Source organism: Gallinula chloropus (genome assembly GCF_964237585.1).
Source record: "Gallinula chloropus genome assembly, chromosome: 1".
NCBI lineage: Eukaryota > Metazoa > Chordata > Aves > Gruiformes > Rallidae > Gallinula > Gallinula chloropus.
In genome coordinates this window covers 199,113,735-199,127,484 of record NC_140085.1, presented here as the reverse complement: position 1 = coordinate 199,127,484, position 13,750 = coordinate 199,113,735, and the positions used below count along the sequence as shown (strand labels likewise).

The 13,750-nt window shown below is 41.4% G+C and overlaps 1 protein-coding gene across 4 annotated transcripts in view; it reads right to left on the bottom strand.

Moving 5' to 3' along the window:
• Positions 1-13,750, bottom strand: part of FAT3 (FAT atypical cadherin 3) — a gene marked incomplete at both ends in the record, with an annotated part of 342,641 nt that overhangs the window by 74,024 nt on the left and 254,867 nt on the right. For all 4 annotated transcript variants that reach the window (XM_084265956.1, XM_084265958.1, XM_084265957.1 and 1 more), the window contains 3 exons: positions 1,901-5,974; positions 9,372-9,582; positions 11,040-11,315. In XM_084265956.1, coding sequence (XP_084122082.1) covers positions 1,901-5,974; positions 9,372-9,582; positions 11,040-11,315 — 4,561 coding nt within the window. The remainder of the gene's footprint in view (positions 1-1,900; positions 5,975-9,371; positions 9,583-11,039; positions 11,316-13,750) is intronic.

The window sequence follows — 13,750 nt, the reverse complement described above, 5'->3', positions numbered from 1 at the left end:
TAGGATGAGGCACTGATTTACTTTTAGATATAGAATCATAGAATGCATTAGGTTGGAAAGGACCTTTAAAGGCCATCTAGTCCAAATCCCCCTGCAGTAAGCAGGGACATACTCACTAGATCAGGTTGCTCAGAGCCCCATCAAGCCTGACTTTGAATATCTCCAGCAATGGGGCCTCCACTGCCTTTCTGGGCAACCTGTTCCAGTCATCCACTACCCTCATAGTGCAGGTTTTTTTCCTAATATCCAACCTAAATCTCCCCTTTTTGAGTTTAAAAGCATAGCCCCTTGTCGTATTGCTCCATGCCCTTGTGAACAGTTCTTCCTCAGCCTTCCTATAGGCACCCTCCAGTTACTGGAAGGACATTATAAGGTCCCCCTGGAAACTTCTCTTCTCCAAGCTAAACAAGCTCAACTCTCTCAGCCTGTCTTCACAGGACAGGTGCTCCAGCCCTTTGATCTTTTTTGTGGCCCTCCTCTGGACACACTCCAACAGGTCCATGTCCTTCTTGTGTGAGGGGTCCAAAGCTGGACATAGTATTCCAGGTGAGGTCTCACCAGAGCAGAATATGTCAGAACTGAGGTAGCTAATGCACCTTGCCCAAAGTCTTCAAACCCTGTACTTTATCAACTGTTGCCTCTACTTGTAATAACCTACAACACATCACACCATAAACACACGGTCTTTGCTAACGTTTAAACTGAATACAGACCGTCAAGTAAATGGTCAGAATTTATTTCTGGTTGCTTTGAAAATTATTCTGCTTCTTATGTGTAATACAGGCAATTTATAGGTAACTGGAACATCACACCTCTCCCCACTCCCCATCCCATAGCCGTTTTGATAGCTAACGAAGGGGTAGGTGGTTTATCCTTCAGAGCAAAATATATAAACTGTTATCCCATTAGCTAAGTAATTTTTGCCCATAGCCTGATTCTTACATGCAATCCTGTGTAATTCTAAACCTACCCAGTGAGAAAAAATACAAATTCGTTCAATAATTTGGCTATTACTTGGCAATTAATACTAGCTCTTGAATTGTGAAGGGTGGAGGAGTGACAAAGTTGTTCCCTAATAAAATCTATGGGGTAATGTAAGCTGTAGACAGAAAAATAACTGCAGCACCCCATCACTCATAGCATTCACAAAAGCCAGTCTGAATCTAGGAGGAAAGAACGATAATAAATATAGCACAATGGGAAAGAGCCATGTTGCCACACTTTGAAAAATATGTTAGTAATGTAATTGAAATTGCCTTATGCTGTATATAACAATGCATGGCAGCTGACCAGTGCTTCTAAGTGGATTACTATTCCCCTGGCCAGAAATCTGTGCTGATAAGAAATGGCACCCCCATTTCTTCCAATGTAAAATTCATTCCTTCCTCTCCCCCCTCCCCATAAATGGTGATATTTCAAAGCGGCTCCTGCATGTACTTTTGTATGTGAAAAAGAAAAATGTTATTTTTTAAAAAAGAAGTGCTTGGAAATGTAAGAATTTGCTCCTTAAGAATAAGATGTTCTTCTTCTCTTGGTTGAAACAGTAAGTCATGATGGTTTCCAACCTGACACATCAATTATGACGGTTTGCTGGGTCACACTACATCGTGCTGCAGTAAGTCATGAAGCATTAACCTTGGAAATGAGAGAAAATAACCCAGACAGACACACACACACACACATTCCCTTTCCCTCTGCTCAGATTTCTAGTTGCTGAAAATTTCTGTTCAAATTAAAAAAATAATAACCAAGAAAAAAAAGACACAGAGAGAGTTGCAATTGTCTGATTCACAGAGATAATGTGGCTGAAACCCTGCTTAATATTCATCTAAAACTGGACATGTGCACAGTTCTTCAGTAAAGCTGGTTTTGTGAAGAAAGCATGCAAGCTGTTTCTTACCTGTAATATGGTAGCTAACCTGCCGGTTGACATCAGACGTATCTTCATCCCAGGTGCTAAGAACAGCCACAACTTCCCCTGGAGGGTCACTCTCCTTCACTGACCCTCTGTACACCTCATGCTCAAAGATGGGTGCGTTATCATTTATATCTGTCACGGTAACTGAGACCAAGGTGGTTGATGACAAGGATAAAGCTTCCCCCAGATCTGAGGCCACCACGGCAAAGGTGAAAGCAGGATCCTTTTCATGGTCCAGATCCTTCAGTGTGCTGATCCAGCCACTATTGCTATCAATAGTGAATGCTTCTGTAATCTTCTCCAGCTCTGATTCCACCGCAAACGTATAGGTGACCTGCCCATTTGCACTTGAGTCTGCATCAACAGCTTTAACTTGCATAAGCTTTGTTCCTATGGGCATCCCTTCCATTATTATAGCGTCATAGCTAGCTGTTTCAAACATGGGCTTGTTGTCATTTACATCCAATACCTTGACCTCCACATCCACAGTCACCACGATGTCTACTTTGTCTAACTGAATGGTGGCCGCAACTTTGAAGTGAAAAGCAGGATTTGTTTCATGGTCAAGTCTCTTATCCAGTTTTATGAGCCCAGTGTCTTGCTCTATGATGAAAACCCCATCTTTATTGTTTTCCGTCAGCTCACCGTTAACTGTGCTGTACAAAGCACCCTGATTAGGCAAAACATGCAGAATGTCAATGGTACTACCTATGAGGGTGTCTTCTGCTATGGTAAATGAATACTGGGGTTGAGAGAAGGCAGGCAAAATAGTTTCTGGGGGTAAAACATGGATGTAGACAGGAATGAGGGAATGCTTTACAGGAATGCCACCATCAACTGCTTTGACAAAGAATGACAGAACGGTGCTTCTCAGCTGGTTAAAGCTACCCTTGGTGACCATCCATCCATTGTCTGGATCTATTTCAAGCAGATCAGCTACTGAAACGGAGGCTTCACTATATAGAGAATAGGTGATTCTGGAATTGGCTCCATCATCTGGATCTACTGCTTGCACTTGGGTCACCAAGTAACCTTTCCCAACATCTGCTTTAACACTTGCTCTGTATTCAACTGTCATAAATTGAGGAGCGTTGTCATTCTCATCCACTACTATCACTCTCACAGTGCAAAAGGTAGTCCTGCCACCTCCATCGAGGGCTCTCAAAAATATACCAATATCACTTTCCAGAGTGTTTTCCCGGTCTAACCTCTCAGTTGTCAGAATCTGCCCATTGCTATCAATCAGAAATCGGTCCTTGGCAAAGTCATTTATTATGGAATAGCTTATTTGGCCATATACACCTGAATCCCCATCTGTTGCCTTCACGTGGATTACCTTAGTTCCAGGAGCAGCATTTTCTCTAACCTCTGCAACATAAACACTTTGCGAAAACACTGGGCTGTAGAGGTTGGCCCCAAGGATCTGTATGTGCACCTGAGCTGTGCTGGTGAACAGCCCATCTGACACAGAGACATTTAAGCTGTACATAGGCTCCATTCTCTGCTTCCGATGGTTGGAAAGGGTGATAACACCGCTCTTGCTATCCATAATGAAACTGGTCCGATCATTTCCTGATAGGATGCTGTACTCCAGCCTGTCATAATCAGAGCTGTCGGCATCAGAGGCTTGGACGCAGGTCACAAAATGACCCCGAGGTGCCAGTTCGCTCACATACGATTCATATATTAACTGGTTAAAAACTGGAGGGTTGTCGTTCATATCTGTTATTGAGATACTAACAAGGACCTCACTGCTTAGTGGTGGGAACCCATTATCAGTTGCTCTGACTTTCAAACTGCACTGCTGTATGAGTTCATGGTCCAGCATCCGGGCTGTCAGAATTAGACCACTGGTGCTATCTATATGGAAATAGTCTGTGCTGTTAAAGGTGTCCTGGACTATCTGATACTGCACAATCTTGTTGTTGTCAGAGTCAGCATCAACAGCAACAACCTGCAGTACAGGAGTTCCAATCAAAGATGCTTCAGACAAAGTAGCGTTGTAAGCAGACTGATCAAAAACTGGAGGATTATCATTAACATCATTAACGATCAAGTCCACGGTGACCTCAGCTCGAGCTCCAGTGAGGGCATCGCTGGCTCGCACCATCAGCTTGAAAAGAGAGTTTATTTCATAGTCCAGTGGGCTGATGACACTCAGAACTCCAGTATCAAAGTCAATATTAAACTGGTTGTAGGGATCTCCATCAACAATGATATAAATGATACCCTGGCCTTCTGGACTGGTTGCATTTATGCTTAAAATTGGTGTGTGCATTTCTACATCTTCATTCACAGAAGCTGTATAGAAGGGCTTGTCAAATACAGGCATTGCTTTGTTAACAATTGTAATGGGGAGCTCTACTGAAGCAGACAACGATGGGTTACCGCCATCTTTTGCAAGAATGACAACCAAATATTCTATATTAGACAAATCAGAATTGAAGGCTTCTTTTAAAGTGATGCTACCAGATCCTCTATCAATTTCAAAATGTCCGTAGTCTTCCTTCAGAAGATAGGACACCTCACCGTTTTCACCCTTGTCTTTATCAATAGCTGTCACTCGATAGATCAGGGTACCAGGCTCAGCATCAACTTGCACAGCAGCATAGTATGGAAGGCCTACGAACACTGGAGCATTGTCATTTATGTCCTCGATATAAACCCTCACCACCACTCGAGCAACACGAAGGTGATCTAGTTCACGGCTTGCTTCCACCACCAGCTCATACAGCTCTTGCTCCTCTCGGTCAAAGGGGATGCCCGTTGTCTGAATGACTCCGGAGGTGGATTTGATTTTAAATTTGTTGCCTGGGTTTAATATACTGTATTTCAAAGGTTCATTGAGGCGGTTACCAACTGCGTTGACCACAGCAATCTTTGTGATATTGGTGCTGTTTTCTGAGATGGAAGTGGAATAAAAATTCTGTGTGAAATGGAGCCCGCTATCCATGGCTTCTTTTACCATTATTGTCACCATAGCAGTGCTATAAAATTTCCCATCTGACACTCTTACTATTAGCATATAATGGTCTTTGGAGAGGCTATTGTTTTTAATGGTGAGTACTCCTGTGCTTGAATCAATTAAAAAATGTTCCATATTGCCTTCAATTAGACTGTATGTTAGCTCGGGAGGGATCTCTGAATCTGGGTCTGTAGCCTTGACTTTGAGAACCTCAACACCAATGTATGTGGGCAGGAGCAAGACTGTCTCAAATACCGCCTGGCTGAAGACTGGTGGATTGTCATTGACATCAGTTACCTCAATGGTCACTTCAACTGGGCTTTCTGCCGTAAGCTGGGGATTCCCACTGTCTCTAACGTGCACGTGGAAGTGGAAGTGGGCTATCGTTTCATGATCTAAATTTGCAATGGTTCTGATTGCTCCTGTGCTGGAATCCACGGTGAAGTATTTTTTTGCAGTGGATTCAACAATCTGGTAGACAAGCAAAGCATTCTGATTGCTGTCAGCATCAGTGGCACGTATCACAAGGGGACTGTTATTTGCACTCCGGACAATGCTGTTTACAGGAGCAGCCTCACTTATGCTGCCTGAGTACTGAGAGAAGAGAAAAACTGGTGGGTTATCATTTTCATCAACAATTTGAATGTTCACTGTGGCATTTGAAGCCATGCCTGCCATATTTGTTGCCTGTATGATGAGCTGATAGAAGGAAGCACGTTCATAATCAAGGGCCTTCTGACTGGTGATCACTCCAGAATACGGGTTTATAGTGAAGACTCCATCCACATTCCCGTCTTTAACCTCATAAACTAACGTGGACTGACTGATTGCAGAGAGAGAGATGACGGAAGTACCAATATCCACATTTTCATTAACCTCTGCTTGGTATTCTTTGAGAGTGAACTTAGGGTGGGAGTTATCTGCCATTGTCACAGAGATCCGCACAATTGCTGTTGCAGACAGTGGTGGAGAACCTTGATCAGTCACTTTGACGGACAAAACAAACTGTCCCATTGTGGTTAAGTCTGGCTCCTTCAGTAGCGTAATTATCCCTAAAACTGGTTCAATCTTGAATGTGTTTCCTGTATTTCCTAAAACACAGACATTGGAAGCAAGTTAGAAAATAAATGCAACACCTCACGGTAATTTAAACCAGCAGCAATCAGTTGTGATCTTTTAAAAGTAAGTATTGCAAAAAAAAAACCCCAACTACACGACATAAAACCATCCTAAAGGCCCTTCCAGCCTTCCCTGCTAAACATGAGGTGCCCCAGTAGATGGTACAGGTGATCAAACCTTCAGAAACTCAGATGCTGCTATCTATATCTTGTTTCTGAGTATCAACATCTGAACAAGAAGTGCTGCATGTCCTTTAGTCTTATTGAAATAGGAAAAAGCATCCCTAAATTATGGGAATTAGTCAAATAGATGTACACCTTAGGCAAAGAAACTAGATCAGAGGCTAACAAGCCAATTATATGACAAATGGATAACAACTCAGGCTCTTAATTGAAGGGGATATTAAGCAACCATAGAGAAGATTACAGTAGTCCAAGACTCAAAGAACTGAATTTAAGAAGGTTAAAGTGGCATTTAGAAAAATAGAACAAATAGCATAGAAAAGAGATTCAAGTATCTTGTGGCACAAAGATTTATCATTTGATCTCCGAGGAGGATGAATCTAGATGAATGAGATTTAGCAGAAAATGTCATGAAATGTCTGCTCTAACATGAAAGCAGGGGTATCACTGACTGCATAAAGGTGAAAACAGTGAGTTTGGATCAAGGACCTTATTTGAAGGTGGTTTGGGGTTTTTTTTGGTTTTTTTTTTTTAATCTAACTGTAATTAGTGATCACCTTTATCAGGCAATCCATATTTTTCCAGTTCCTTGACTGCTTGCTTAAAAGTACAGGATGCTGTACATGTACATGGCACATATAACATACAGGGTTTTTAAAATTTGATTCTAAATATAAATAGCATGTACTGAGTTACAGCTATGCCAACTATTAAAACATGTTCCCACTATTGTAATTTACACATTAAAATCTAGAACTGCTTCTAGTCTACAGCCAAACATTCATCGATGATCTGGAGAGAAATATACCTCAGGAAATTGGTGATAAACAAGTTGGTTTTTTAATTGGGATCGTTACAGGTGCTGTGCAGAAAGAAGTGAATATCAAAATTCTATCTGCAATGCCAAATACACAGAATCCAAAATTAAGTGAGTTGATGTGATATATTTTTAAGATGTGATTCACTATCTATTGTAAATTCTGGGGCTTGGAGGCTAATTTAAGCTACATACTACTCTGTGCAGTTCAATACTGGTAGTGGCTTTCTATTTATATCCATGCTTTCAGATCAGTAAAGTTTACTCTACTAGCTAAACCAAAAATTGTGCTATGCACTGAGGAGCTGAGATTCTGCCAGAGCTACAAATTCTCATAAAGATCACAGTATCTGTCACATTTGCAGACACTACAAATGCTGCTGCAGTTATTTTTTCAGTGCTTGCAAATACAAATAATTTTTAGCCACTGACTGCCTCATGTTAAGGCCAGGGCTGGTTCTTCTTCAGAAATTTCTTATGCAATTACACAAAAGCTACTTTCTTTAATGATTGCTCTCTTCACACGTAAGGTGATGTGGGTAATTCCCCTGAATGAATGTGTAAATCTGAATTCTGCAGTTAAGATCAGCATCTTCAACTGCAGATTTTAAGGATCATACGAACTACAGCAGCAGCAAACTGAATTTTGATGCATCTTCAATTGGAACATCTGTGGATAATGAAACTGGGGAGTGTGTGGTTTGCAGTAAATGGAAGTTTGAAGTCTGACACTGCAGGGAGAGCTCATGATGAAACAGAAACATACTGCAAGGAACGGGGAGTCTCTAGGAAAGATAAAAGCATGTGGACTAAAAAGGCCCATCTAATAGTTAAAGCATCCTTTCCAATCATCATAGTTTTCTGTCTGCATCATAGTACGATTCTAGTACCAGTGTACAGGTGCCATATCCCTAGCGAGTCAGGTTGCTCTTTACATTGTAGTGGCACCTACAGGTGATTGAGTTGGTGCCTGTAACAGTAATAAGGTGTCAAGAAAAATCTGGGAACAGCTTCTATAAGGCACAGTGTTGTCCCTGGGCACATGTAAAATCTTCCCTGTTCCAGAGTTAAAGGACTCTTTAGCATACTGAGAAATAACCAAATGGAGTGCATAAGGGAAATATTTGTAGTGCTAGACCTTTGTAAGATCACAAAGACCTAAGTTCAGACCTTTCAGCTGCAAAAGACTTCACCTCCCGGTTTGCTGAAGGGACTCTACAGCACAGAGCATAGATGGTAATGACAGAAGAAAGTTCCTTGGGTCTTCTTTAAGCCTCAGGTTACATCAGCTTAATTTAAGGTCCAAGTTGGAATGATGTGAAGTTAAATCAGTACAAGATGCCATAGATATTCTATTACTTATGTTTTTCTATTTAGTCTGTTCCTAATTGACCTAAACCATCCTAGCTAGTGGCATGTCTTTATAACAATATAGGGATAAATAATGATTCTGTAGGATCAAAGCCTAATGCTGGGAAAATCAATACGGGAACAATCTGCACTATGTATTTCTTTTTAGGGCAATACAGGTTTCAAATTTTGCTACTGTTACAATGGAAAGATTCATATTACTTTAAAAAGATTGAAATGAAACATCAAAAAATCCAAGGTTACAAATTTCTACTTCTTTTTTTTTATTCCAGGCATCCCCTTTGTACATATATTATATATATATATATATGTCTCAGAGATAACTCTTAACTTCAGGTCCGTATGAGCCAGAGGAAGTTACATTCACTTACATATGTAGCAGAGATAACGCATATTTCCCATGGCCCTGCTGTAGCACCAGCAGAGGAATGCTTTTGCTGGTACAGATTGTGTGGTGAATGTAAATATACACATCTTAACAGCGAAAAAAAATTTAATCTGGTATCACCGCGCCCTCCCTTAGTGTAAGTGATCTTGTGCCACTTAAGCTGCTACAGCTCTGCTGGCAGAAGTTCTTAGCGTAGCCCTTTTTTGCGTCTCCATGCTCCTCTGATCCAAATATTGGCACAGATGCCAGGACATACCAGCTGTGGCATTTGTTTATGAAAGACCCACTGTGTACTAGACTGGGGCCAGAAACCTGAAAACAAGTCACAGGCTGTAGGCTTCAATAACTATCTTCTGTGATGGTTTTGAACCAATGACTTAGAGGTAAAAGGCTCTGCAGCCAACTAGTGAGTGTAAATGAGATTCCTTTCTGACAGGTTTTGGGTATCATAGCTTCAAAACAAATAAAACAGCCAACAAAAAGGCATCTCTTTTGCCCAACGCTATGGCAGACCAAAGAAGTCGACTTGCGTGTCAAGACAGACCACCATCACAGCATTGCTTTGTGTATGGCCTGAATGATGATGCTACATTTTCAGCTCCTCTCCTAACCTGCTTCAATGGTGTAGATAAGCTCGGCGTTTTCTCCTTTATCTTTGTCCAAAGCCGTGACCTGCAGGACTGCTGATCCAACTGCTGCTGATTCAAACACCGAGGCTTCATACAACGGGCTGGTGAAGTATGGACTGTGGTCATTGGAGTCTTCCACATTTATGATTACTCTGGCCAGGTTTTTTCTGTAAGGGAATTCTTGATCTCGGACCTGTAAAACAAATGGATGATACACTTACTGATATCCATTTGGTAAAACTTCATAAATATTAGTCCTCTGAGTGTTAATAATATTTTCTATTCTATTTAATACAAAGTAATAAAAATAACCATTTTTTCCAAAGAACAGCCTAAAATAGACTCACACATGAGATGGTGCATAGCAAAATAAAATTAAAAACAAAACCTAGGAAGAACTTAAGAGACTTTTTTTTTGACCTGTGAAAAATGTATGACACCTGCTGATCATGACACAAATTTTTAAAGTGGCAGCCACATGGCATCTTAAATTTGGTTTTAGGTTTGCAAGAAATACTTCTTAAAAAAAACAGATCCTAAATGGACATGTCTTTGCCCTGAGAAACCTTCCTTTATAGCACAAAGGCAAGCATACCTTGCATATTGTCCTTCCTTCAAAGAGCTACAATTTTACCCACTATGATCCCTCACGTGTTAGTTGAGCACTTGTAGCTGCTAATGGAATTTTTCATCATTAGACATATACACACCTTTCTGAAGATCATGATACCAATAGTAACCAGTGGAATTACCCAAAGTGCTGAGCACTCCCAATGGTGGCATCAATTAACACACCTCTCACAACCCCACACTGATAATCCTGACAATACGATCCCCAACAGTGTGGCTCTCCAGAAGTAGAACAAACTCCTTACTGTATCAGGTAGAGATAAAACACAGGCACCAGGGAATTACCAGCCATGTCTCTCTGTGCTTCAGTTTATTTCTTAGCCTGCTCTCCAAAGGACTTGTGACACATTGTGAGTTGAGATCCCACTGAATCTCAGAGCACCTTCCCGATTCCTACAATCTTTAAACTAACACGTTATCTTTTTTAATAAGCTCCAGTCCACCAAGTACAACCTTCACTTGAAAACAGAACAGACTTCTGTTTTGTAATTTAGGCAACGCTGAGCAAAAAAAAGGTAATTAATTGTTTTCTCTGCATACCCAAAGATTTGGAAATGTAGCTGAAAGCTATTTTGTGTATCAACAGCTTATGTACTGCAGTAAGTCCATAAGAGTAACCTGTAAACGAGGCTTGTATTCACAGTGCATTCTCTATGGCGAGAAAGCCGTTATCTCCCTCTCCATAACTTCTGAAATAACTTTCAGCCTCACTTCAGAAACTCTGAAAATTACCTTGAGTGTGAGGACCAGCTGTCAAGCGATTAAATAATTTCCTGCTTGCTGTCCCTTGAGATAGCAAATCATATCATATCATATTCCACACAATGAATTCACAAGAAGTTTCCCAAAAAGCCCAAATAAAAAAAAAAAAAGTGGTAAAAATACAGCGCAAGGCAGGTGAGATGAAATTAATGACTACTTACTGCACTAAGAGTCCTTTGGTCCTGCAAAGACTAAGGCACGTATGCACCCGAAGGAGCAGTGATTGTGTCCTGAGTCAAGTGAATATTGCATTCTTACCATGACATTAAGGATGTGCTTATCTTGGGCTTCATGGTCTAATCTCTCAGCAGTATAGAGCACCCCCGTGCTGGGATCAATTCTGAATTTTCTCATGCTGACTGTATCGATGCTGCTGTGAATAGTGTAGCTCAACTTATGCTTTTCATCTCTGTCTATAGCTTCAATTTGCAGAATTTCAGTATCGGGGAGGATGTCCTCTGAAATGGTGACGTCGTATGTTGGGTGAGAGAATTCTGGGCCATTATCGTTGTTATCCAACACCTTGATAAGCACCTACAGTTAACAGAAGAAAAACATTTGAAGTTATTGAGGTCTAGGCAGATTACTGAAAAGGCACCTAGAGAAATGCAATTTACTGTAGATGGCTGATGATGTTATGCTGTTGTATGGTGGGCTGAAAACCATCCTTTAATATTAAAGGCTTACTATCCAAATCAATGAAATAGCAAGGACAAGACTTTGGAGGTAAAATGTCTTTAATCGTCAGACCTACTCAGAGCCTGACAAAAAAGTTTGTATTTTCTCTATATATCTATAGACTGAAAAATATTCCTGCAATGGCAGGCATGGTAACTGTGCTGGTTACAAGAGACTTCTGAAGCTATTATGGGATTTCCTTCTCCCTACACTATTAATAAGGCTATAAAAGAATCCTTTTCATGTTACTTAAATCCGCTTATTATACAATCAAGATTCAGCTAAATCCTGTGTTGTTCTCTGCCCGATATATTGTGTTGGGAAGTACTAGCAATGTCAAAATGTGCCAGCAGTGGAGATTTCAGATTGCTTAGGCTGTTTCAGGAGCAGTGATACTTGTCGCGGATAGAGCAGAGACATGACCTCAAGACCACGCGAGCCCACCCCACAGAGATCAGTATGTACCTTTGCCAATCATGGTGGTCTTTATTGCCTACTAATTCAGTTTCCTCTTGAACACCCTTCTGTTGCAGTTTATGAATGGTAGGACAGTGGCTGAAAATGGAATGTACCCTGTGCCACTTGCTTCAGGTCTGTCTTTAAAACCAGGGTTGTGGACTGATCTATCGGAGAGCAGTGTAGGGGAGAGGGACCTGTGGGTCCTGGGGGACAGCAGGATGACCATGAGCCAGCGATGTGCTCTCATGGCTAAGAAGGCCAATTGCATCCTGAGTGTATGAGAAGGGGTCTGGTTAATAGGTCAAGAAAGGTCCTTCTCTCCCTCTACTCTGCCCTGGTGAGACCACACCTGGAATATTGTGTCCAGTTCTGGGCCCCTCAGTTCATGAAGGACATAGAACTCCTTGAAAGAGTCCAGTGCAGGGCCACTAAGATGATGAAGGGAGTGGAACACCTTCCTTATGAGGAGACGCTGAGGGAGTTCGGTCTCTTTATCCTGGAGAAGAGGAGACTGAGGGGTGACCTTATTAATGTTTATAAATATGTGAAGGGTGAGAGTCAGGAGGACGGAGCCAGGCTCTTCTCAGTGATGGCCAGTGATAGGACAAGGGGCAATGGGTGCAAGCTGGAGCATAGACATTCCATGTGAATGTAAGGAGAAACTTTTTCCCTGTGAGGGTGCTGGAGCACTGGTACAGGCTGCCCAGGTTGTGGAGTCACCTTCTCTGGAGACATTCAAACCTGGTGTGATTTTGCCTAGGCGATCCTGCTCTGGCAGGGGGGTTGGACTAGATGATCTTTCAAGGTCCTTTCCAACTCCTAACGTTCTGTGATTCTGTGTGTATCGAGCCCTGAGGAAGGGGAAGGCAGCCAGGATGCTCCTTTTGCTGCCGATTACACCCATTTCAATGTCCCACAAGCTGCCTCTGGTAATTAATAAGAATCACTATTTTCCAAGCTTTGCCTTTCAGAATTTAGGAGACTATGCAATGTTATGCGTGTGTGGCTCTGATGAGGTTCTGGGTTTTTCACCATTGGAGGAGTCAGTCCCTGGAGAAAATTTGCTTTCTGGACTTTGCACACTATAGATTACTTTGGGCACCACGTCAGCCAAACCCTCGACAAAAAAAAAAAAAGCGAAGAGTTGCCTCTCTTTCAGTGCTGGAAATAAAGAAGTATCTTTTGCAGAACACACCTGTGAAAGCACACATCTGCTTTTAGAGTGAGTAGAACGGAACCATCCTTTTATTCAAAGGTTTTGAAATAATGGATAGTCCAATAAATGACATGGGAAAGGCCAGGCACAGGACTCTTCCCTGACACAAGGAGGTTTTACACATCCCTCGTGATATTTTCTTTGTTGTTCTGAAAAGTATTTGGCTCTTTTTGAAGAAAATGTTTTATTACTTTGCTTGATCAAGCCCTGTTCACCCATACTTACTTAACAGAAGAAAAATACAGTTATACCTTTACTGCAATATTGCACAAACAGATGTTGGCCTCAGAGAGGAATGAAACTTTAGATTTCCATGATATGTGGAAGGGTTTGCAGAACGCATTACCAGAAGGAACATGAGCAATTGTAAGCAGCAGTCGTAATGAACTAGCCTGGGAACTGTTTAAAAGACAGCTGAAATAAAATGCTCCGTGAGTTAAATGGCATAGGACTTCAACTGTGCATTCCATGCGATTCAATTTTCACCAGATTATGGTACGCCAGAGTGAAGCAGGGACAAACCTATATTAAGTTATGCTTCAGTCTTGGACAGATAGCAATAAAACTGTGGGGAGGGAATATACATTGCTGGGCCTATAATAATGATGAATAATTA